The 25,222-nt window shown below is 39.5% G+C and overlaps 1 protein-coding gene across 3 annotated transcripts in view; it reads left to right on the forward strand.

The window, feature by feature from the left end:
- The window catches only part of prom1b (prominin 1 b), a 30,115-nt gene extending 6,032 nt beyond the window's left edge, over positions 1–24,083 (forward strand). Inside the window, exons 2-28 of one of the 3 annotated variants that reach the window (XM_085409567.1) lie at positions 8,616–8,677; positions 9,471–9,497; positions 9,594–9,799; positions 12,077–12,197; positions 12,294–12,357; positions 12,457–12,546; positions 12,884–12,907; positions 13,134–13,351; positions 13,444–13,518; positions 13,618–13,681; positions 13,859–13,867; positions 13,983–14,142; positions 14,380–14,532; positions 14,910–15,033; positions 15,153–15,256; positions 15,389–15,473; positions 15,566–15,712; positions 16,070–16,141; positions 16,773–16,865; positions 17,553–17,570; positions 17,763–17,816; positions 17,930–18,010; positions 18,738–18,806; positions 19,034–19,123; positions 20,973–21,088; positions 22,971–23,005; positions 23,091–24,083. In XM_085409567.1, the coding sequence (XP_085265693.1) occupies positions 8,616–8,677; positions 9,471–9,497; positions 9,594–9,799; positions 12,077–12,197; positions 12,294–12,357; positions 12,457–12,546; positions 12,884–12,907; positions 13,134–13,351; positions 13,444–13,518; positions 13,618–13,681; positions 13,859–13,867; positions 13,983–14,142; positions 14,380–14,532; positions 14,910–15,033; positions 15,153–15,256; positions 15,389–15,473; positions 15,566–15,712; positions 16,070–16,141; positions 16,773–16,865; positions 17,553–17,570; positions 17,763–17,816; positions 17,930–18,010; positions 18,738–18,806; positions 19,034–19,123; positions 20,973–21,088; positions 22,971–22,992 (2,348 nt within the window). In that variant the 3' untranslated portion in view covers positions 22,993–23,005; positions 23,091–24,083. Of the gene's footprint in view, positions 1–8,615; positions 8,678–9,470; positions 9,498–9,593; positions 9,800–12,076; positions 12,198–12,293; positions 12,358–12,456; positions 12,547–12,883; positions 12,908–13,133; positions 13,352–13,443; positions 13,519–13,617; positions 13,682–13,858; positions 13,868–13,982; positions 14,143–14,379; positions 14,533–14,909; positions 15,034–15,152; positions 15,257–15,388; positions 15,474–15,565; positions 15,713–16,069; positions 16,142–16,772; positions 16,866–17,552; positions 17,571–17,762; positions 17,817–17,929; positions 18,011–18,737; positions 18,807–19,033; positions 19,124–20,972; positions 21,093–21,554; positions 21,780–22,970; positions 23,006–23,090 lie in introns of those variants that run through there. The other 2 variants (XM_085409566.1, XM_085409568.1) reach the window with 2 other exon arrangements.
- Positions 24,084–25,222: the final 1,139 nt, after the last annotated feature.

The following is a 25,222-nucleotide window of genomic DNA, read 5'->3' on the forward strand; positions in this document are numbered from 1 at the left end:
TTTTTCCAAAGTGAGAATTGCCAGGAAAGCAAGGGGTGGGAATCAGTCTGGTTATGAATGCATCTTGATACAGCAATGGGACTGAAAAATCTGAATTCAAAGAGTAAGAGGTGTGGTAAACATTGTATAACTAACTGTATAACAACTAAAAAGAAAAAAAAAACTCTTAAAATGCCAAAAGTATTTTTCAACTGTGTGGGGTAATCAGTCTGTTCACTGAGTGAGACAGCTGAATTAATTTGATTTATTGGCAATCTGATTCACTGATTCACTTCCTCCTGCTGCCTGCTTGTTCTTCGCCTCCGTTCAGAGCAGTTGACAAGTTTTTGAGTAAGTTTACATTGTTCCATGGAGTCCTGCACTAAACTCTATGTGTCCATGTTTTCTGTTGTGCTGCAGTGCATGCTTATGTGCTCAGCTTAGATGCGGTCATCGTTAGTTGTTGCAGAGGTGGCAGGTTTGTGTTCGGCTGCAGTGTTAAAGATGAGATTTGTCAGGTCTGTCAGAACATTGAAAATTAATCAGTAAAGAGTTAATCAGTGTAATGTGGCACAGTTATCAGACTGTGTCCAAATCCCCATAAATCCCCTCACTTTGTAAATTTCATTTATTTTTGGCGATTCCAGCAGAACTGTTTGCATATGAGTGTTAGCAGAGAATAAAACATGTGTGCTTAGGTTCAGCGGGGTATCAGCATTTCCTGACACTGGGTTTCCTCTGGGACTCACTCATCCCTTTTTCCACTAACAGTGAAGAAGCATTTTGGGCTCTTTCACTGAGTGTGGAGGCAGCGTCTTATCCCTCTGATACACACAGGCTGGATTAGAGGATTAGCATCCACAGGCTAATGCTAACACTGTCCTGCTACCACTGCTGCAGATGGCATTGTCACACACACACTCACAACTTTGGGTAAATACATGCACAGGCGTGTGCACACACAAATACCGAAAGTGGGTCATAGTCCTGGTGTTTGTCTGCTTGCCTTAATTACTGTGATTGGTTGTGGGAATGTTTACCAAGCGTCTTAAATTAGATCACTCTGAAGAGGAACTCGCGCATTTTGGAGAATGAAATTATTTAAAATCCTGCATTTTAGCATCTGAGACTGTAGACACATTTTCTGCAGTTTCTGTACGCCTCTTATGTATATTAACAAAAATAATTATTTCCAAGCACCGTGTTTGTGAATATTAGCTGATGTTCTTATCTTTGAATGTTTGGGCAGCTGGATATCGACAGCTATTTAAATAAATTAGCTTTTTTTTAAAACTTTTCTTTTAAGGCCATCCATTTTCTTGACTTCTCATCTAATTCTGTAACACAAGAAGCAACCTTTAGAACAAGCCTTTTGAAGGGCTGGCATACACACAGAGACTGACAACCATTAATGTGATGATTCACACCTATGGCCAGTTTATAATCACCAATGCAAGTCTTTGATCTGTGGGAGGAAACCAGCTTTTATTCATAATTTCACTTGATAATTGAGTTCATCAAGGAAATGTTGAGTAATACATTTTAAATTCAAATTCTTTGTCTTCATTTCTCATCTCTTCAAATGTGAATCTGAAACAGGTCTGAGTGTGTTGTACAAAAGCATAAAAAGACATGGCACATAATCCTCTTAGTAGTTTTGCTGTAGCAAACAGTTGGCTCTGACTTCCTTTAGTGTCTCATGCTGACATGAAGTACAGCGCTTAATGGATTGTGTAACACTCATCATTTATTGAAAGTAACAAAAGTTCTCTGTTTTTGGAAGATCTTATATCACGATAGCAACACCTTTTCCACTGCAACCCAGGCACCGATGCACTTATATGCAGTAAATGAGCGCTTTTGAATTTCAGGGACTCAAAAGGAAAAGAAATTGAATCAAGTCAGCGTCTGTCTATATGTTAGCTCTTGGTAGCTGCTAATATTGGAAGCAGCTGTTCCTAAAGTGGGGGTTGGTCAGGATGAAGGAGTTGGATAATAAATCTTGGGGGAAAAGACAAGAAAACATGGTTGGGACTGATTACATTTCTTATTGCAGATTTCCACTATAGTCGTCTTATTCACCAAGCAAAAGTATATAATACTAACAAGCGCTTGACGAGCTTGGATTGCTTTAGATGGCTAAATTTAAAAACCCTCTGATCAAAAATAAAAAACTTTCATACATAATGGTGAACGTGAGTCTATTATTTTGTTAACTGCAACACAAAGGCAAACAGTTATGAATAGAAACTGACTAATATAGTCGTTAAGTGTATGATTCATGCATGCAAATGTCTCCTAAAAGCATCAGAGGTGGTGGTTGGGTTGCATAAGATTTTGCCCACATCTTCCAGTAATCTCTCAGAGCAGGTCAGTGTAGAGGATTGTGTTTACCTACATTTACAGATTACAGTAAGATGGTTGTAAATTCTGATTTGTAGATCAGATTAGCTAACTAGAGGGTTTATTTTTAGATTTTTATTTTTATTATAATTTATTTCTGATCTTACCTGTGTCTTTCTTGCAGTTCTGATGCACAACTGCCTTTATAGTGTAAGAAAAACACTCAGGCCAGGCTGGGATTTATTGAAATGTCTTTAATTAAAAACAAAATATTCACTAACTACACTAAAACCAATCAAAAGCTTCTCTCACAAGACACTAAAAGCAAGAAAATGGTAATTTTTCTATTTATATTTGCTCATTTAAAAAAAAAAAAAAGAGTTGTTTTCCTCGGGGACTACTGAGGTTGTATGAGATCATGTTGGGCAGTGGTCTGTTCATCCTTTTAGGTATAAGTCTGATGCTTGTTTATCCCTTCTCTTCCTTTCATTTCCCGTAGGTAGCTCCTATACTGGGTCACTGAACTAAGCTGTGTAAGCTTAACTGCCCTCAGTGGCTAATGCTAACTAAGTAGCTGAGCAACAGCAGGTGGCACTGACCCTACTGTGAGGTGCTCATATGCTGCATCTGCAGAGTTAACCAGTAAAGATGTCTTCACACTTTGTGACAGGCCGGTCAGTGTTAGCAGCATTTTCACAGAGATTAGAGAAACAGAAATGCGAGTCCCCTCCCACCACGAGCAGAAACACAGTATTGGGTACTGAGAGGATTATCTGTGTGGTTACAAAAGAAAAGCACACATCACTGTTACTTTTGTTTGACTGAGCAGAAATGTTCAGGAAGTCTGAAAATGCAAGAAGAAAAAGACAGTTTGTTGCCAGTCAACAAAAATAAATGCATAAAAAATTAATTTAAACACAAAAAAACAAAATGTTCTGTTCAGTCATCTGGAAGATCTGTTCCTTTGTTTTGATAGTACGCAATACAAGATCTAGGATAAGGTAGCTAATTGATTTGTTGATTCATAATTAACTCTGTCAAAAATTTCTAGCACGAAATGTAAAACATTCTCTGATTTGGATGGATTTGCTGCTTTTGTGTGTGTGTGTGTAATTCTCCATGTAATTTAAAGAAACCACCTCAGACTCACAAAAGTAATTTTCTGATATGTGATCAATTAAATCTGCTATGAAAACAGACATTACTGCACACTTTCCACGGGAAAGAAAGAGAAATTAAATGTTTGGTAAGCTCGGTACAAACAGAAGATTAAAAACCATGTAGACACTGTGAAGTGCACTTTATCACCTCACCTGATGATCAGCAGGTGTGCAAGCAGAAGCTTGAACCAGAATCTCTGTGTGTGTGTGTGTGTGTGTGTGTGTGTGTGTGTGTGTGTGTGTGTGTGTGTGTGTGTGTGTGTGTGTGTGTGTGTGCGTGAGGGACATCTATTTGCTAATCAGGGGCCTGTTCTTCGTACCGCGCTAAGTAAGTTAGCTGGATTAGATTGTTGACGATTTCGCGTGATCCTGGATCGTTCGGTTCCCCGAAGCCCATCCGGGACTTGCTGTCATAGCAACAGAGCCGTAAGCGTAAACCTGCTGGGGAGCAGGTTTACTTTATGTAAACAGGATTAGATTGCGGCCACGCAGGTATGTCCGCGTCATTCATACGAAAGCAACAGCGATATTCCACCACTGTTTCACCATAAATAAATAACATCAATGTAACTAAAGATAATGCAGCACTTGATCCTTTTATTGATTTCACACAGATACATACAGGTCATTCCCTAAAAAAGGGAAATGTACTATTAACATTCTATTACATGTATGTGATTATTACAGATATAATTCATATTTCATAGTAATTGTAAATTACTTCGTGTAATCAAGATGAGAGACGACGGCTATAAAAGCGAAGGTGGATTTGGGAAGCCTGTCGCAGCCATGTCCTGTCCGTTTACGCGAGCCACCCATTGCGGAAGGTGCAAGATTGATAAGGAGAGTTTTCAGAATTCAGCGTATATTGGGGGACAGACAGGATCCTTTAGCTCAGCGCGACAGTGTGCTCATAGAGAGATATCGATTTTCCCGTGAGGATATTATTTACTTAACCAACTTGTTGACGAGGGGGTGCAGGACCACCACCTGTCTTTTTTTCCTCTGCCCTTTTCTTGGTTGCTGTTATGAACAAACAAACAGAGTATTCCAGGGTCTCTTTCCAAGAGACGACAAGCAATATAAGTGATAAATATTACCATTCTGTAGAATATTCTTATATTTCACTTTTACTTGTTCCCATGTTCTAGTGGGTCCTGTTGTGGCTCTAATGTGAAAGGGGATATAATATAACATATTATAATATAATGTAATATAATATTGGATAATATAGTGTAATATAATAAATCTACCCTACCGCCTACTGGTGTTGGCCAGAGGGGCCGATGGCGCAATATGGCAGCCTGGCTTCTGTCAGTCTGCCCCAGGGCAGCTGTGGCTACAACCGTAGCTGCCTCCACCAGTGTGTGAATGTGAGAGTGAATGAATAGTGGCATTGTAAAGCGCTTTGGGTGCCTTGAAAAGCGCTATATAAATCCACTCCATTATTATTGTTATTATTGAATTACTTACGAGTTTGATTTGTCAGCAACTTTCTGCCAGCCCTCTCTCCTTGCTTTTGCAGCCTTTGCAGTGTTCCCTTGCGTTTTAATTAAACTCTGAAACTCCTGAAATCCCTCACTCAAGAGTTCTTGCTCTGCTGCCGAAAAATACCGAGCGCGCTCCTTCGACATTTTCGCCGACCAATCAGAGGGTTGCCGATCAATGTTTCTACTATCGATGCGTAGCCCCTGTTGGGCCACCCAGTGATCTCACATTACTTCATCCAGCTATACTAATCGTCAACAACAGGTGTGTTCGGGGAACCGGAATAGCGAGCTCAGAGTTACCGCGATGATTTGGTCTTGGATGTTTCATTTGATCTTGGATGTAGTAAGCGACGTACGAAGCACAGGGCCCTGGTCTCCATCTGCTTGTTGTGTGCAGTGGCACATGACACGGTACTAATCTGAGAAGCTCTGCTGTGAGATAATATTAAGTTAAAAGACAGAAAAAAAGGGAAAAGGTTGGATATTTTTCTTTTTGGGAAAATAAACAACTTTGCCAACATTATGTTGACCTTATTATAGTTTTCTTTAAAAAATGCTTTTTGTTAACTAAAATAAAAACTTGATTTTTCTGGTAAAAATAGCAAACAGTGTTGTGCACTAACAACTAGGGGTGCAACGATACACAAAATTCACGGTTCGGTTCGGTTCGATACTTTGGTGTCACGGTTCGATATTTTTTCGATACAAAAAAATGTTCAAGCATTTTTAATTTGTCATTTATTAAAATTATAAATATATATTTTAACTCAAAAGTACAGTTTTTAAATTTAACCCTAACCCTTGTGCGTGTTTTTTATTTTGACAGCGAATGTGCACCTGCGGACCACTTATGTGCAGCCCTGGTTATTTAGCTCATCATATTGCAGCCACAGAAATTATTTTGTCCATGAAACCATAAAGCTGCACTTTCTTTTTGCCTTATAGTCTGATTTGTCATAACTTCTCCGTTTTGTGGTAAGCTTTTCTTTGGCTGTCACTTCTTCACCCTGACGTGTCTTATTTGGCTCAGCAGAACTGAAATGCTTTTACACACTCACTCACATAAGCTCAGCGATTCTCTGCGCGATCAACCTCTCACATGTTTAAGCTGCGGGAGATTTCACTTGTCATGTTTGCATAGTAAGCTAACGATTAATAAGACGATGTCAGAGGAATTGGTGCACAAATTATCATCACTCACAGATCAGTGCTGTCGCTCTCTATACACAGTTCGCACGATTGCAAAGTGAAAGCAAAAAAACAAGCGCAAATTCAAACGCGATTTCAATATGTCATATATTGACAGTGGCTCACCGATGCGAATGACATAATTACCCAGCTACATTTCTGAAAGAATGCAAAAGCATTGACATATATTTTTCCTACAATAGCCCGACGGGCAGGGCAGAGATAGAATTTTGGTAGCCCGACTGAAAAAATCGCTAGCTCCGGGACGTCGGGCTAGCGATATTGCGAGCCCTGTATCTGATTGAGGAATCACTCATCTTTGGAAAAGAGAGTTTATTACAGAGAAATGGCTCTTTCCAAAATAAAAGCTATACTATCCGCTTCTTCTGGGCTATATTCTCAGCAGCATAAGGAGAATCATGTGCTAACAGCTGTCTAAATGACTCGGCTAAAGTTAGTAGCACGCTTGTTGTTTTTGTCTTTGCACTAGGATGATGTCGGCGTAAATGTGCAGTCATATTCGTTGTGTTCCCACTAGTGCTTTCAGGTTAATCTCGTTGAAATGACCTTAACGCCACAACACGGCAAATCTCCGTTAACGAGCTACCGCCGATCGCTCCGTGCATGGGGCTAGACGGCCAACACGTTAACGAGCTAACTGCGCTAACACACTAGTTCACACCAATGTAATTGAGCATTGCATGGCACATCCAACATACTGTTTTACTTTAGTCCATGACTCGCTTACCTTCAGGGTCATACGTCACATGAAAACCAAAATAATTCCAAACGCCAGATCTGAATGAGAGTGGGGGAGGTCCATGTTAAAAGGAGAGCTTAACTTCTGTCTCGCTAGCTTGCCCTGCGCTCTTCCTTCTGACTATGCTGTCTGTGTTGAGCCCTCAGTGGATCTGCACTGGACAGTGCAGCCTAGGCGGAGTAGTCGAACACAGATTCACTGAGCGCTCAACACAGACAGCATCGTCAGAAGGAAAATTGATAAAATAAATTACAAATGTTGTATTGTTCGATACATATGCGTACCGAACCGAAAGCACTGCATCGAACGGTTCAATATCGATACGAATATCGTTGCACCCCTACTAACAACAAAGTAAAAGTAGTGGAAATGCTCTCACTTTTAGTTTCAGCCCACCCGGCACAAGGACTGATTTTTAGTCCGATTGTTTTTAATCACTTAATGAGTCTTCACCCAAATTATGCTCAAGATCGTATTTTTGTTGTTTCCTAGGAGCTTTTCACCATTTTCACAAGAACCACTCCTCCTCCTAGAGTACTGGTCAGATTTTAGTGAAACAAGATATGACTGTTTACAGGACTCCTTCACTTCTCAGTAGATTTTAATTCTCATTAGTTTGTGCAATACTTGAAAAACATAACTTTCCTTCTGTACTTCACATTAGGGTTGCCTGGGAGTTGTACTGGATCATGAGCTACTATGTGATTGAAATGTATCAGCACATGCCGAACAAGGCCCAGATGCAAATGTCTACCGAGATTTGAGATCTCTAGAGGACTGAGAGTCAGCTGCTTTCATAAAGTGTTGTTTTGTTTTCTGTTGTACTCTGTATGTCTAATAGGTTGCCCATGACAATCACCTGTCATATTAGAATAATTAAAGACTAAACCCTACACTGAAAAGAATACAAACTAAACCCACTCCGGAGACTGTCTGGAAACAAAAACTTTAAACAGAAATAAAAACTAATAAGAAAAATGCAAAACTTTAATAAAGCCGTTTGAGTGTTTGAGTTAAATAATGTGTGTAAACGACATTTGTATCTTTTTGAAGTGAGACCCGAAAAAAGAAATTGTGAACTACTGATTTAATGTGAGAAATCTGGCAAACAAACGCTGTGAAGTCATTTAATTGTACAACTTCAAATAACCTCTGCTGAGTTGTCAAATACAGTATTTTGATGTGAGTGTGTTGGAACGCTTGGATGTGATTGTATCTATACGTGGCACAGATATCCTGCTTTTAATGCTGTCAAATAGGCATACATGTAATATGTATGTGTGAGCTTGTGTCCATAGAAGCATATCGTAATCATCTTTTACATGCTGAGTAACACTGCTGTGAGTCACACTGCAGGTAGGCTTAGCGCTGGCTGACCTATATACAGTAAACACAGACAGCTGGACTGAACTGAAGTCACTGGTGACAAACTACACAATTCAAACAGCTCCCGTTAAAACACTGAAACACGGTCTCAGTGCCGTCCTCTCCTCGGAAATTAAAAAACGATCCCACGTAATCCGCATTGTCTGCTTGTGAGCACATAAATGGATTCTTTTTTACCCTCTCCAACTTTGCTTGTCATCACGTACCTGCCTGTAAATCACTGAAACACAGCATCTACTCTGTGCAGCAGTTTTTCTGTATGTAAGCACTCGTCTGTATGTGTGTGTTCTTTTTTTTTTTTTTTTGCAGATCTCATTGTCAAAGTCATTCAGCAAAACATGGGTGGAATCAAAATAGAGGAATGGAGAAAGGTATGTTAAGTGTTAAAATTACTAGCAAATGGTAATGAACTGGTTCTTTTATAGTGCTTTTCTATTCTACTTGAATACTGAGAGCACTTTGTAAAACATGCCTCATTCTTACAAGCACTTGCTTTTTACACTGAAGTGCTTTATAACTTTCCCATGATGAATGGATCACGGTTCAGTATCTTGCCCAAGGATGCTGAGGTATGCAGACAAGAGCAGCCTGGGATCCAACCACCAACCTTCCAATTAACAGATGACCTTCTCTACCTCCCGAGCTGTAGCCACCCCAATTACCCTCCACAGAACCCCCACATGCTCTTCTGATACAGTAACATATTTTGAATGGACGTTAGACCATTGGGTTTCTAAATTGTGTACTTGCAGGTTTTTGCAATTGTATTGGGGGCACACTGCTCACAAATTACTAGTAGATGACACGTCACTGTGAAGTATAATTTAAATTTAATTTATTTAATTTAAATCTTTAAAAGAAGCACTATCTAATTTTATACTTACACAAAACAATTGAGCAGTGTATGAAAAAAACATGTTTTGTGTCTCACTTTAAAGTTTATTAGTTTTATGTGTTTGGATAATTTTAATGAAATTAAAATATCACTTCACAGCAGGAACCACAAAGTGACTGTGTCACATCATGAAAAACTTTATTCATTTAGAAATGAGGATTCTCCTTTTTTTAATCCCTCTGTTGTCACATTGACCTGGTTTGCATGTCTTCTTTTTGTTCATGCTTGTGTGATTTCTGCACACCTCCACATCTGGTTTGGTGCTCCAGCCAGAAAACGTCGTCTTGTTGCTGCAGGTAAACTCCTCTCAACACAGCTTTCACTGCATATCTCTGTCAAAAGTAAAGGGCAGAGAGCAGATTGATAACTGGGTGAATGCTCTCCTCCCGCAGTGGATCCAGTACGAGTCCGGATTTCTCACATGTGCAACCTTCGGCGTCGTGTTTGTGGTCCTTATCCCCGTCATAGCTATGTGCTTCTGCATGTGTCGATGCTGTGATAACTGTGGAGGGGAGATGCATCAGAGACAGAGGAAAAATGCAGACTGTCACAGAGGTTTCTATACCGCCTCGCTGGTTGCTACAACCATCTTCATCATGTGAGTCGTCATTCCTCTTCTTCACAGTTTTTATCATTATCAGTCTGCTATACTCCAAAATGAGGATGATTTTAATGACACTGGTTCTCCTCTACTTTGATTTCTGTATTGCGAAGTACCTGTAAGATTTCACCTTCTGCGGTGATTTGTTATTTTTGCATATTTGTCACACATCCACACTTCAGATCATCAAAGACATTTTGATGATTAAAAATGATCACAGTAACCAGAATAAACACAAAATGCAGATTTTAAATGATTCTTTCAATTTTTAAGGGAAAAGGCTATCCAAACCTACCTGGCCCTATGCAAAAAAATCATTGCCCCTTTTCTAAATCATGAATTAACTCCAATGAATCACATTGGAGTATAATTTCATTAGTCATTTCCAGCTATGATTATTGCCAGACCTGCTGAATCATGAAATCATTTAAACACTTGTTTAAAGCACCTGTTTTTGATACAACTGTGTAAACATTAGAAAATTTAAATTTTATTGTTGTAATTTTAATATGTTTGTCAGAAACAGGTCTCTTTTGTAAATGAGACATTGATTCTCAAGGGGAATACCTGCATAAATAGAGGTTAAATAGAAATAAACAGAATCTGCCTGACAAAGTGAAGTAGACTAAAAAATCTGAAAAAGCAACACATCATACCACGATCTAAAGAAACTCAAAAACAGCTGAAAAACAAAGTCATTGACATATGTCAGTCAATAAACAGATGGAAACTGCATCTACAAGCCTGATTGCTCATTACTGCTTTTGTTATCTGTTGAAGTTCAGGGTCTGGTTGCTGGGCTGAGGTCAGCATTCAGTCAGCTTTATAGCATCACTCTGGGTTCTTGGCTAGCTTAGCATTAGCATGCTGTCTGTGCAGGTGCTTGCAAGGAGCCGAAGTTGTGTTGGCAGCATAATGCGTTTTTTTTCTGACCTGGATGCAGTTTCCACTTTACCATCGTGCTCTTGTCCTTTTGTGTAGTAAAACTAAATGTAATGACTATATCCAGGCTGTAGACCGTACCACTATCTTCCATCTCCGGCACACAAACTGAAATTAGCTGATTGAACTGCTGCAGAAACCGGTAAATGGTATTGATAGGCAAACAGACTAACAATTCCAAAGAATTTGACTACTGGGAAACGGTTCTTGTACAGAACTGGTTCTCGATTCCCATCCCTGCCAGCAAGCTCACCTTTGAATGGCTCAAAAATCATATAAGAGGCCATTCATGCTTGAAAACCCTCAGATGTGACCAAATCAAAACAATTAAATAAAGAAGGGTGGGCCAAATTCCTCCACAGTGATGTGAAAGACCCATTGCCATTTATCACAAACACTTGATTGCAGCTCTTGCTGCCAAAGGTGCCACAACCAGTTATTAGGCTTAGGGGTCAAATTACATGGTGCCAGGTAGGTTTGGATAGCTTTCTTCACTGCATATGAACCCAAAACGTTACACAAGTTATCTGTTTTCTCAAATAGATTACAACCTACAAGCTAAAAGACTATCAGGTGTCATGCCAGACTATTCGTTAAAATTAGTTACGACTTAAAATATGAACAAAAATGCTCCTGAAAGCAGTCTGACCAAAAAGTTAACAACCCTTGTAATAATGAACAGATCTCAGCAGGTCAATGTTGGCGCCACATATTTACACGTATAATTTTTCACATATGTAAAAATGCTTTCCTTTATGTGGGGTAAAAAAAATGTCCAATAACTTTATTTGCTCATATGCAGAGAGCATGCGGAGTACCTGCTGTGTGGAAGAGGCAAGCCCACTGAAATTTGATTTAAATGTGGAGGACAGTTATGTGTTACCGATATTACTTGGCTGACCATGAGAGGCCTCGCCATCTGAATGAGTCCTTTCACAGCACAAATGTGAATGCTCACATCCAAAGAACAATATAACCAGTTGGTTGCTTTTGTTGATTTGTTTTTTTACTGTTTCTACATTGTTTTTGTTTGTTACAGAAAGTCTAAAATATCACTACTGTAAAACTAATAAGGTGTTTTTGCAGTGAATCACAGTGAATTCTAACCACATAATCCTAATGCTTAGCTTCACTTTGCATGTTTAGCTTGTACACTCAGCCGTACAGTTTTTCTTACATCACTAACTGTGGAGGGCAGAGTTGAATCTTCAGTGAGCAAGAATTAAAACTCATAATGCAGGAGTCCCCATTATGTAGCTGTGCTGCTCTCTGCTGTTAAAGTGTGGTCACTGCACTGCTCTTCTCCTAATTGATCCTGCATGTGTTTTTCAGTGTGGGTGTTCTCATTGCTCTCGCCGCAAACCACAACATCAGCTCACAGGTCAAAAGCACTCGGCGGCTCATTAACACCAACATGAGAGACCTGAAGACGTTCGCTAACAACACGCCTGCAGTATGTCCTCACAATAACCCGTTTATTTTTGAAAAAACAAAAGCCAATAATATAATATAACTAATATCTATTAATACTGTGTGTCTCCTGCTGCAGCAAGTCGATTACCTGACAGCCCAGTACACCACAGCCAAGAACAAAGTCCTGTCAGACCTCGACAGTAAGCTCGACCCTGCATGTTTGCACACAGTGTTTGTCTGATATCTCTCACTTTACATAACTGTGCTGAACTTTCTGACCTTTCTGTGCTTCCTCACAGACATTGGCCCTTTGCTGGGGGGTAGGATCCACATTCAGCTGGAGAAATCAGTGATTCCTTCGCTGGACACCGCCCTGCGTATGGCAGGAGGTAACGTCTCTGTATAAACCTCCCGTTGAGATTACACAACTCGGACTCACAAACCAGTGTGCAAGTTCTTAAACAAAACTCAGTTGTTCTTTTTAAAAGATGTACTGTAATACACATAAAATTTTAAATTTTGTAGCAAATTTAAGTTTCTAATAAAATCAGGAGTTTTTTAAGTAGTTGCTACGGTTACAGCTAATGCCATTTAAATGCCACAACTTCTCTTGTGGGTTTAATACTAAAGACAGTCTTTAAGGAAAAGTACTCACCATTTAATTTTCATTTCTTTTTCTTTCTTTTTTCCCCTCTATGATTCTCTCACATTTTCTTTTGTCTAAAGCAAAAGTTGAGAGTGCCATCAAAGGTAAAGTGAGCTGAGTGGGACTCAGTGGTGCAGTGTTCGTAGCTGTGTCTGCAAAAGTGTTAGAAGCAGATGGTGATTCTGAACCTTTGTGTTAAGTTGGAAACTGTTTTTTGTTATAGTTTTCCTCTGTGGGTTGTGCCTCTGTGGTCGGTGTAAAAAAGCCCAGCATGCTGTTGTCTCAAGAAAAAGTAGTTTCACTGTGTGTCATATTGCTTGTTGTTTGTAGCCATGCGGGAGACCAAAGAGGCCCTGGAGAACGTCAGCTCGTCCTTGGAGGTGCTGCAGGACGGGGTGGGGAAGCTTCAGGCCAGCCTGTCAGGAGAGCGCGCCTCTCTGTCCAACACCCTGTCCGACCCCGCCTGCACGAACGGAGCTGTGTCACATACCTGTAACACCATCCGCTCCACACTGTCCCAGCTGGGAATCAATGCTGACTTCTCCAAGGTGATAAGAAGCAATATGCCATCTAATACTGGAACATTTTAACCGTGAGAAATATCTCCAGGTTTACTCTGCTTCTTTTTCCTGTCTGTCAGATCCCAGATGTTAATCATGCCTTGGCCAATGTCAATACTGTCCTGAAAACAGATCTCAGCAACATTGTACAAAAGGTTAGTGGCCGTCTCTCACTCAGCATCATCATCTTGTCCATGCTAAAACTTTTTGTCTCACCTGTCATCTTTCTTTTCTCTTATTCTGTTCATCTACAGGGTTACGCATCCTTTAACGACACGCCAAGACTGGTTAAAGAGCAAACAAAAAACATTGTTGCAGGTACACGTGTGTGCGTGCGTGCGTGCGTGCGTGTGTGTGTGTGTGTGCGTGCGTGCGTGCGTGCGTGTGTGTGTGTGAGCTAGAGCTCTGTTTTGTAAATGAGATAAGAGTGAGTATAAAGTGTTTCATGTTCTTCTTTCATCTCTGTCTGCATACTTGTGGATGATGAAACTGCAGCTCTGCCTCGTAAGTTTTTCTCTTCTGTGTCAGACACATTATCCCTTTTTCACTTCACCTTAAAACCCCCAGCCTTCCAGTTTATTTCTGTCTGACTTATTTATTGTTACAATTGTGTTTGTAGGAGTAAAGGGGATGCTGGATAAGATCGGTGCAGAGATCACCGGCTTCTCCAAGATGTTCCCCGTGGAAGCTTCTCTGGCAAATTTCACCATTTTCCTAAATGAAAGACACAAAGCTATTGAGTCCTATTACCCCCAAATCGATCAGATGGATTTTTACAGGTTTGTGTGTTTCTCTTTAAAAATCTATTAAGAAAATGTGAGGATGTTAAAACGTCATAGATAGAAACAAGGCTGTTAAGGTTCAGCTCTAGTTATAACACACGGTCCTTCTCACTGCTTTTAAAAAATAAATAAATAAAAAGAACCAAACTAGTTGAACAGCTTGTGAGAAATAATCTCACTCTAGGTTACAATGAATTAGGTTAAAGTGGGTAAACCTCTCTGTCTAACCTTCAGGTGGATCGCCTGCGTGGCGGTGCTCTGCATGGTCGTCTTGGTGATGGCCTTTAACATCCTCGGCCTGCTGTGTGGTAACTGTGGCTACGACAAGCAAGCTAGCCCGACCACCCGCGGCTGCCTGTCGAACACTGGGGGAAACCTGCTGATGGCGTAGGTTTCCATCACAACACTCACTCGCCTGAAGGCATCACTCAGGGATCTTTTTTTCAGGGTGGAGTTCAAACTGTAAAAGTGGCTGTGATCCATTTAGCTTACAGTCATATAACAAAGGAAGCATTATAAGCACTGAGTACAGGTTTACTTTACAAAAAATGAAGACTCACAATAGTGTTCTTCAAATAAGATTAAATTTAACAGTAAATGCATGAAATAATTATAGAAAGGTCTCAAGTTCAGAGAGTTTCTTCACATTAATACTGGTTTTATCAAAAGTGGACTCTTACGGGATTATCTCTTGTGATATATGGTGGGAAATAACAGCAAAAATATTATTTTTGTCTCTCAGAGTCTGTTTTTTACTCTTGCAGTGGTGTTGGCTTCTCGTTTATCTTTGCCTGGGTGCTGATGGTCATCGTTACCACCCTGTTTGTTGTCGGGGGCAATGTGGAAAAGCTGATATGTGAACCTCTGGCTAACAGACAACTGTTTAAGGTGTTAACTCTCTTTTGTCTTTTATTTTTATTCTGCTGGAGATTTTATTATTTTCACCTTTTATCTGAGCCGTAAAATGGCCAACACTGCTTTCTTAAACTGTGTGTGTGTGTCTGTAGATCATTGATACGCCGTTCCTGGTCCATCCTGAAAAGAGGAACTTCCTTCCTGGGATGCTTTTCCAGAATCCAAATATTGATTTAACTCTAGGCGGCATGTACAGGTAACATTTAAGTTATCACGAAAAAGTAATGAATCCATTTTTCTAGTTGTTTTTGTAAGAAACTCATTACCTGTAGTTAAGCAGAAAACATCACAGCACTGTGTTTGTGATGATCATGGTTTTGTCTCACAGGGAGTGCTATGACAACAACGGTCTGTATCACGCTCTGCAGCTGGAGACCATGTTCAACATTAACTCCTTCCTCAACAGAACAGTGGTAAGAGCTATGTTACTGTATGTCACCATTACAGGTGCATTGATGGCAGAAGGTGAATGGTAGTTTGACTCTACACATGTGTTTCACAACAGTACAACAGGGACCTGGCCAAAGTGTTTGATAGTGTGCAGGTGGACCTGCAGGGCATCACGCTGCTGGAGCAGGCTGGCAGAGACAACCTCATCAACTTTGCCAACTCTGGAATTGGACAGATTGACTTTCAGGTTTATCTCACTGAGGTGAGCTGTGTGCATCTGTGGTTGTGTTTATGTTGAATGGCACGATGCACACCGTTTACTTCCTTTATATCCTGTGCACAAAAAGCCCTTCACTCCGCTTACATGCGCATACACTCAGTAAAAATTATTTCCATTATTCTGCTAATTTTATTTTTCTTGTTTAATGTAAAATATTTTGAATGCAATCATAACATCTTCCAGTTTTGTTAATATGCATAAATAAAATGCATTTAATTTGAAACAGTGATTATGCAACTTTAAAAGCTATCCCTAATAAAAATACCCCCACCCCCAAACAAACCTTAACTAAAACCTTTTATACTAACCATCTTTCATGTGTAAATTCCTGGTTTTTAGGTAAATAAAGGAGTCACTCTAATAGATCTGCTGTCCTTCTGTAGCGACCTGGAGGGTCAGGCTGACCAGCTGGTGAGTCATTAATGTCTGCACATGTGTTGTAGATCAGCATCAACATATTGTATGCATGCACGGTTACAGCCTTTTGTAGAGCAGTGGCAGTCAGAGGTCCCACTATTGCTCTCTTGTGGATGCAAAACGGGTGAAAAACTATTAGCCACGATGTCACAGTTGGTTAAAATTATGAACACTTGAGCTGCTGAATTAGTCAGGTTCTCACCACAGACCTAAAGTGAATCTTCACATCTGTCTAAATGATCTGATTAAAAGTGGATTTTTTAATTTCATCTTCATGAAGGATGGCACATCTCTGGCAGTACTTGACTTAATACTTGACAGCAGGAATGTCATATATACGTGTTAGACCGGCAATTCTAAACATATAGTCAGACACCCATGTTGAAGGAACTTAGGGTTCATGTTCACGTTGCACACATTTATGCCACGTGTTCGGGTTCTGGAGCTTGTTACACAGGGAGATGTTTGCATGTGCCCTTGTAGTGAAACTTATAATAAAACAATGACAAAATATTTGTTTTTAGTTACGTTAAAGACTCAAAATCTATTCTACATTTTCATGGGAACCTAAACAATATACATCTGTAATAACATATTGTATCCTTAAAACTGTGTTTGTTTACAGCCACGTGGTGCTCTGGAGAACGCACTGAGAGGCCATGCCAGCAGCATTAGATTCATTCACCGAGAACAGGTGGTGCCACTGGAGCAAGCAATGGTAATCAACTAACCACAGCACAAATACAAACAGCACTATTAACAGTTCAACACTTATTTCTCATAGCTTATTTTATATATTCAGCTACCAAGACGATGAAGATCACCTGTTTATTTTTCTTTAGCAGTGTCCTAGATGAACAGAGGATTTTGAATTGAGGCTTTTTTATTTCAGGCATCACAACAAAAAACGTAAATTTTTTTACCCATTTTTGGGTAAAATGAAAATCATTTTGACCCCATTAATGAAACAAACTGTCAGTGGTTGAGCCAAATGCTGTTTCTGTTACTAAAACAGATACCTACAGGGTTGAGGAGGTGAGGATAATAGTATTTGAGTTAGTATGAAGCAGTGACTCTCATGTAAAAAACAACAGCACGTATTTCAGCAGCGTCTCACCCCACATAGAAGGAGAACCTGTGAGTTGGCCTAGCACAGGAAAGCTGGTGGCAAGTGGCCCAGGGAGGATTTGCACATCTGCACATACTGAATGAGGCAAACATGTAGCATTACACCTAAGCTTTTTTCTTTTTTTTTACCATTATTTAATAGGGAAATAGTGGTAATTACGTAATCTTAATGAACAGAGAATGTCTTCAGGGACAAAACACATCTACATGGTCTGTTTTTTGCTCTGTTCCTCAGTGTTCCTTCTTTTTGTTCTTTTCTTTCATAATGTGGTGACAGAAATATGTCAGAGCACGGGTAAGCTGCTGTCGATGTGCAGCACTGTGACAGTGATTTATTTTCTTTTTTTGTGTGTGTTGTCTTAGCAACGTCCTTCATGTTGTGACAGCGGTGGCGTGATGTGATGGATGTGTATCTGTAAATAAGGAGGGAGTTGTGCGTGTGTCTGTTTCACCGTGTGACTGCTTGTGCTTTAATCTTCTCACACAGAGTACGCTGCACCAGAGTGTCAAACAGCTACAGAAGACATCCAACGACCTGCCAGTAAATACGAAAACTATTGTTATAGACCACAGATAGCAGTGTAAACAATTATTTCCTTAGCAACCTATCCACGTTTCGTGAACTAATTTCTTTTGCTTTTATTTCTCTCTGAGGTCAAAGTAACAAATGTCCTGAGTGCCATTGATGCAGCAGAGTACCTCATCGCTCATAATGCCTCCCACGTGGTGAAGCAGGTACATCGATCAAGGCTTCAACATAACATGGTGACATGGAGCATCAAAAGATAAATGTTGAACACACAGCAAAAAGCTCTTTAATCATGCCACAACAGGCAAACTTCCCATGATGCACTGGGCATTTGTGCTCCACTCCTGTCTTCTCTCAGGGGTTTTTACACCAACACTCACATCATTAAATTGTCCCAAAGTGTGCGTTTTGTCTTTGTGTCCTTATGGTCTCCTTTTTCTCTCTTTTCTTTCCCCTCATCCCCCTCTCTGATTCTGCTGGAGATTTCTTCCTGTTAAAAGGGAGTTTTTACTTCCCACTGTTGCCAAATGCTTGCTCATAGAGGGGTTGTATGATTGTTGCAATATTCCCTCTATTATTGTAGGGTCTTTGCTTTATAATCGTAAGGGCTCTGAGGCGACTGGTGTTGTGATTTTGTTCTCTGGTAGCAAATGTGTTGCCTCAGAATAAAGACGACTTGTTTTTCTGTGGCTTATTAGAGTCCCATTGTAAGCAGACTGATTACATTATTATAAATATTTTTTGTGTTTGCAATCCAAACTTGATTCACTGGCCAAGAACGTCATTATCGTAGTGCTCAAATCAGGTTACATTTTAAAGAAAAGTGTATAAAGAGCTAATCTTGATCCAACAGGGAAATGAACTCCAGAGCTTGAAATCTCAATCGTGATCATAGTGAGTACTCATGAGTGTTTTTCATTTTTTTGGTTGTAGGAAACAAAGGCGTATGTGCAGGGCTTGGTGGGATACTTCAAACAGTACACAGAATGGGTTAAAAACTCTGTGAGTACTCTGCCATTTTCTCTATTGTTTTCTTCAGTGTCTTTGTACAAAATTTGCAGTATAGTAAATCCTTCCTCTGCCTCTTCTGATTATCTGAGTCAGTGTTTAATTTAGTTTTAGTGTTTAAGTTTTAGTATGGTTTAAGAACTGCTGATTTAACTTGAAGTTAATGAATAAATGTGGATTCTGAAGAGAGATCAGCCAGCATGTGTGTTTTTATCCTACAGCTAACTACAGAGGTGGCCCAGTGTAAACCCATCAGCAACATTGTGGACAGTATGGAAATAGTAGGATGCAGCTTCATAATCGACTCACTGGTAAGATGTCATTGTGGTTACCTGTATGTGTGGATGTGTGTTTTCCCAGCTGTTTGCACAGTGCATGTACCTTCATGTACCTGGATGTAAACTAAAAATATATCTGTGGTTTTATGTGAACTGTTTGGGGAGCTCAGAGTTTTAGGAGGAGAACGGTGTGTTGTTCACAAACACTGAGATTAAATAAAGCCTGTTTTGTGTCTGGGCCGGGGATTTACACACACACATGGATTCTTCCGTGTTTTCACTCCTGACCCTGAGGAGTTATAAAGGTTTATGTTTTTATACTTGCTGTATATCAAGCATGCGACTTCCTGAGAGTTTAATGAGCCCAAACAGGCCAAAGACTGTGAGCAATATAAACAGGATTTTAATTTTTGCACTGCCTGCAGCTACTGTACATTTAGATGTGCTTTGTGTGTGCATGTGTGTGTGTCTGTGTGCACACATATTTTAGGCTTCTGTTCGTGAAATTCAGCTGCATAAATGTGTGACATTAGCAGTACTACAACAAGTATATTTATTATTAATTCATTGGTCCATGATGTTATTATGTCTTTAAAAGTCACAGTCCTGACATTTCATTCAGTGATGATTACAAATAAAAAGTCCCCTGATTTAAGAGTTGTTGCATATTAACAAGTACCTTAGCTCAAGCATTTGCAATTACTCTTTTAGTCTACTTTAAACTTGTACATCAGTACATTTCTAAGGTAAACATGTTTTTATGGGACTCTCTACAGCCCTAAAAAAATTAAATACACCCTTACTTCTTCAATAGGAATTAAGGTCGTCAGTTGCAGCCAGATGCTGCTACTCATCCACAGCAAGTCTGAAGATCATTACAAAGGCGGACATTTTGGTAGTTTGTTGGTCTGGATGTTACAGGTGTTGTGTTAACACACATCTGAATATCCAGATGTGTGTTAACACAATGCCGCAATCTCTCAGGAATGGATGTCCCAGCAAACTCACACTCAAGTCAGGCTCAGAAGGACTGAAAGTAATCCAAGAGCTACATCTCAGACTCTAAAGGCCTCAGTTCATGACATTCAGATTAGAAAAAGACTGAGTAAGTGTGACTTCTTTAGGAAGGGTTGCAGGACAAAACCTCTAACCTCTAAAATGATCATGGCAGCACGATGAGGTTTGCAAAGTAACATCTGAACAAACCACAAGACTTCTGGAACAATGTCCTCTGGACACCAGAGACCAAAGTGAAGTATTTAATGCACAGCACCACATTTGATGAAAACCAAACACAGCAGCACAAACACCTCATAACGGCGGAGGATGGATGATGAATTGGGTTTGTTTTGGAGCCACGGGAACTGGGCATCTTCCACTTCCACTCCATCTGTGTGACAGATAAAGCTGGACTCAAACTTCTCACACAGAGTCCTGTGTTATCGGGCCAAAATTCCCAATAAATTTCATACAGGAAAAGTATCAAGTTATTGATGCTGAAGATGGTTCTACAAGTTATGGACTGAAAGGGTGTACTTAGTTTTTCACAGGACTGTATTGTGTTACAATAATGTTAGAATAATATGAAGCAGGTGGACCATAAATGATAATAATCAATAAAATAGTGGTTTCGTTGTCTTGTTGTTATGTAGAAATATATTATAACCTCCACACAATGTTTCAGTCTCTGCAACTTTTGTCAGGTACAGAGAAACGGGTACAGCCATTGTGCCAAATATGAGTTCTTATTATACCCACATTAATATCAAGATTTGAAATCTTTTTGACAGTGTTTTAGCACTAAGAGTTCAGTGTTTAGTGAAAAGTAACAGCAATGAATGAAATCGCATAAAATGTGATTACTGGTACTTTTATTTTCCAGAACACATTCTGGTTTGGTCTCGGCAGCTGCTGCATCCTGCTCATCCCCAGCATCATCTTCTCTGTCAAACTGGCCAAGTATTACAGAAGGATGGACACAGAGGACGTCTTTGAAGAGTGAGTCCAAACCTTCCTCGTTATCCTCCTGGGTTTTTTTCTGATGTAAATCAAAGCCAAATTCATTAATAATTTTCTTTCCTTTTCTCTGTCCATTATTCCTTTTCACGGACACGGATTCTCCTCGTATTTTCTCCTTGTGTTGTATCCGCTCACTCCAGCTCCTCTTACCCATGGCTTGTTGCACTTTAACATCGATAATTCATGCACTTTCTCATCTTCTCCCACACACTTACTCGCTTTTTGGAACGGGACTGTTCAGCTTCGAATCTCTTGAGCTTTTTCACTCTTTCTTCTGAAATCACGAGCTCGGCATTTTAGCTCTTAACATGGACTTTCCCATCACTGCTCGCGCTCTCTTTCTTTCCGATGCGAGCGTCGCTCTCTGTGGATCACTCCATCCCTGTCACTTTCACAGGAGTCTTCCCCTTTTTCATCTGCCCCTCCCCTCGTTCTTCTCTTGCAGTATGGCTAATACAGGTAATCACGGTGAACAGGTGTGTGATATCCATGGAAACCTTGCCATCAGGTACGAGCCGCGTGGAGCTAAATCTGACTTGCATGCTGGAGTGTTAATTGGTGGAGGGATATTTGGAGTCCTGTCAGCGTAAATTTTTATTTACCACATATAGAGATATAAAGAATTCCCTGTGTGTGTGTGTGTGTGTGTGTGTGTGTGTGTGTGTGTGTGTGTGTGCATTCAGCTCTCCCTATTCTGACACTCTGACTCGGTTCCCTCGGGCCTCTGCCCCCCCGAGCTACTCAGTCTGGTGACCCACTGGAACTCTCTCCCTGCTGATGAGGTATTGACGATCACTGATGACTCCACTAACCCTTACAGCTACGCTAACAACCAGCCATGTAAGACCATCCAGCATCCCACCATCACTACGCTGATTTCATTTTGACAAAAACATCCTTCTTTTTCCTGACTTCCCTCTTATCTTCTTCATCCATCACTGCATTCAAACATCAGAGCCCACTGAAATGAAGTTTTCTGTGATGGAGGTAACTGCTTATATCCACATGATGCTGCCACGTGTCAGGCATCCAGATTGTGCCTCAATTAGATCAGTTTTCATCCTTGGATATATGCAGTGTTCAGTCAAAGCTGCACAGGAAGAGAGAAAAATCTTTTGCTTTTGTGTTTGAAGCGCTGTTGTGTTCTCCAGTTAAAGGAAAATGAGCCTCAACAGGACAAAACAGAAGAAACCTAATGCTACACTATTTTTCTGAAACATTTTTCTTGTGTTAAGACCAAAAATGAATCAATCTATTATTTGGAAAAACAAAAAAACAAGAAAATCATTTTTTAGATTCCTGAAAGGTCCCTGGTTTAATCCTGGAAGGAGTCACGAACGCACGTAGCTCTGCATGATTGATTTGTGTTTCCTTCTGAATAACAGAGCACCCAAAACTATTTTCAAACACTAAAAAAATGTTGGAAAACTCGTGTTTTCCCCACCAGTTGTGAAATAACAGTAAAGGCCCCAAAACACAAGTCCTGGCTTTGAATGTGTGCAGGTGAAAACCTCACAGGAAAATAAATTAATAAATATTATTCTGTGTGTAACTCTCACATATTTCAGCTATAGAAATATGAATACAATTCCTGTATACCTGTGTACATGTTTACCCTCCAATCTTCAAAGATTTGTGGAAGTGATTCCCATTGTGTGGACCACAGGAAATCATTTGCTTTTTATAATCATCTACTATGTGGTTTTAAAAAAAACCCATCACCCTCACCCTGCAACTTATAATAATAGCAATGACAGTAACAGTCACAAGGTGTCGCAACAGCTCCAGATGCTCTTCCTGATGATTTGACTGATGTTCCAGTCATTAACATAAAACATTACCTTTTCTTTTCCCTCCACAGTGGACAGGAGAACTGGAACTGATCTTCCCTTTGTGGTAAGCGCTCATCTGTATCTCTTCACATATTTCATACCTGACTCTTAGTGCACTTAATTTTTCTAAAAGCTTTCTTCGTTTCCAGGATCACTGGGCTGTTTAGGCTTCCGATTCAGATCTTTTAACACTTCCAAGGACAAAAGGGAAGAACAATCGTGAACTCTGGGATGAAGGCGTCTTTCAGTAGTCCTTCAGGCCATTTGACAAAACCACTAATGCCAGCAAAATCCTATGAAGTGTTTTCTCGACCCCTTTACCATTTTATTATGTACACCAACAGCTGCATATTTAGCTGCATAGAGAATCAATTTGTACTTACATAATCAGTTTTAAACAAGGCAACACAAGTGTACAGTTTTTACACTTTCAAGTCTTTTGAAAGTTTTATATATTTTTTGTTAAACTTTGTTTTATAACATGTAAGTAGGTTTGTAGTAATAGCTTTCTTTTTCTCTGTGAATATTTGTAATATAGCTTACATAATTTGCATCAAACAGGTTTCACTTAGCAGGTGTTTATTTAAGGAATGGTTTGACAATTTGAAAAAAAAAAAAGTAGCTACTCGCTTTCTTTCAGAACTGACACAGATCACATCTCTCATGGGAATCTACCAAACAGCTGTGCAGCTGTGTTTTTGACCAAAGAGACCAAAGGTATTGAATTATTCATTTAAGCAGCAAAGCGGCAGCTCTGCTCGGCTCAGTACATCCTTGAAACATGAAGACTGCGCAGTTTACTACAAAGTGTTACAAGCTATTAAATACACACATGTGCTTATTCTATTGAATCAGCTTTTATTTAACTAAATTTAATTAAGTTCCTGTTTATGTTGTTGTTTGTTCATAAAAACTGTATGTAGGCTGTCAACTTGTTTGATCAGCTTCAAAAGTTTGGTAAGCGCTGTTTTAACAGGATTTAAGGAGCGATGACACACAAAATATCATGTTTCACCAGACTGTTAATGAGGGCCTGTTGCTTGTGTTGTCAAATAAAATTCCCAGAAGCCTCTGCAATATTAAAGGTCTGAAAAACACAACTGGGCTTGTGGTGAGGATGCAAATCTCTAAATAAAAACTCAAATCCAGTGTCGTCTGTTTTTTATTGCATAAACATGGTTCATAAATCACACGTTTCTAAATATAAAGGAAATGTTTTATTGTGTGCAAAACCTTTAAAAAATGACTTAAAAGGAGTTTGATACGTGCTCAGGAAGACACGTGATGCTCATGTGGCACATGCAGAGATGAATTATAGTTAACTAGATGACAAAATATTTTAGCTAAATGGTACTATGAACTTTTTTAAAAGTGTTTTTTCTTATTACATCTGTCCTGATTTTCTGAAAATTGGCCTCTGACATGTGCTCCATAATAATTAAAAAGATGGAAACTAAACTGAAAATTAGAAAATCCATCCTGAAAACTAAACTGAATTAAAACAAGTAAAAAAAATAAATAAAAGCTAATTAGAAAATACAAAAATATAACTGCAATGCGCACACAGCAGCTGGAGGTAGACACAGGAAGTGATGATGGTGCTGGTGGTGTTAGAGGCAGTATTGGTCAAGTTACTTGAAAAAAGTAATCAGTAACTAATTACTGATTACTTCCCCCAAAAAGTAATCCCGTTACTTTACTGATTACTTATTTTCAAAAGTAATTAATTACTTAGTTACTTAGTTACTTTTTAAAAACACTATTTACAACCTGAATAGGTGATAAAGCGATAGATCTTTCAGCCCAATTCTACTTTTTCTGCATAATCCATCATACAAAATGTAATCAAATGGAAAAGTCTCTTTTTAAAACTTGTTTTATTAGTTTTAACCTTTTAACTTTATGCATCAAGCAAAAATTTAATTATATGCAACATTGACTGGAAGAAATTTGTTTAACATTTAAACTGATTTTGTGCACATTCCAGCACATAAAATAATTTTTTTTGTGTGTTTACACTCACTCTTTCAAATAGATGCAAGTAAAACACAGCAGAAAATAAATAACATCAAAGACTCAGCGGCCCTGTTGCTCTATTTTCACCTGTAAAGCAGGAGTAGAGTAGGCGGAGGTTTACCCTGGTGCAGGTGTGCCGCAGCGGTCAGTTGAAGAATCCGCGAGTTTCTCTGTGAGTTTCCCATTACCTCGTTGCGCACTCGGTGCTTGCTTGGAAGTTTAGGGGTTTTTTTCGCTGTAAAAAGAAGTTTTCTTCCCACGCACG

Source organism: Rhamphochromis longiceps, linkage group LG6 (genome assembly GCF_057381845.1).
Source record: "Rhamphochromis longiceps isolate RC_006_pf linkage group LG6, R_longiceps_female_GT1.1, whole genome shotgun sequence".
NCBI lineage: Eukaryota > Metazoa > Chordata > Actinopteri > Cichliformes > Cichlidae > Rhamphochromis > Rhamphochromis longiceps.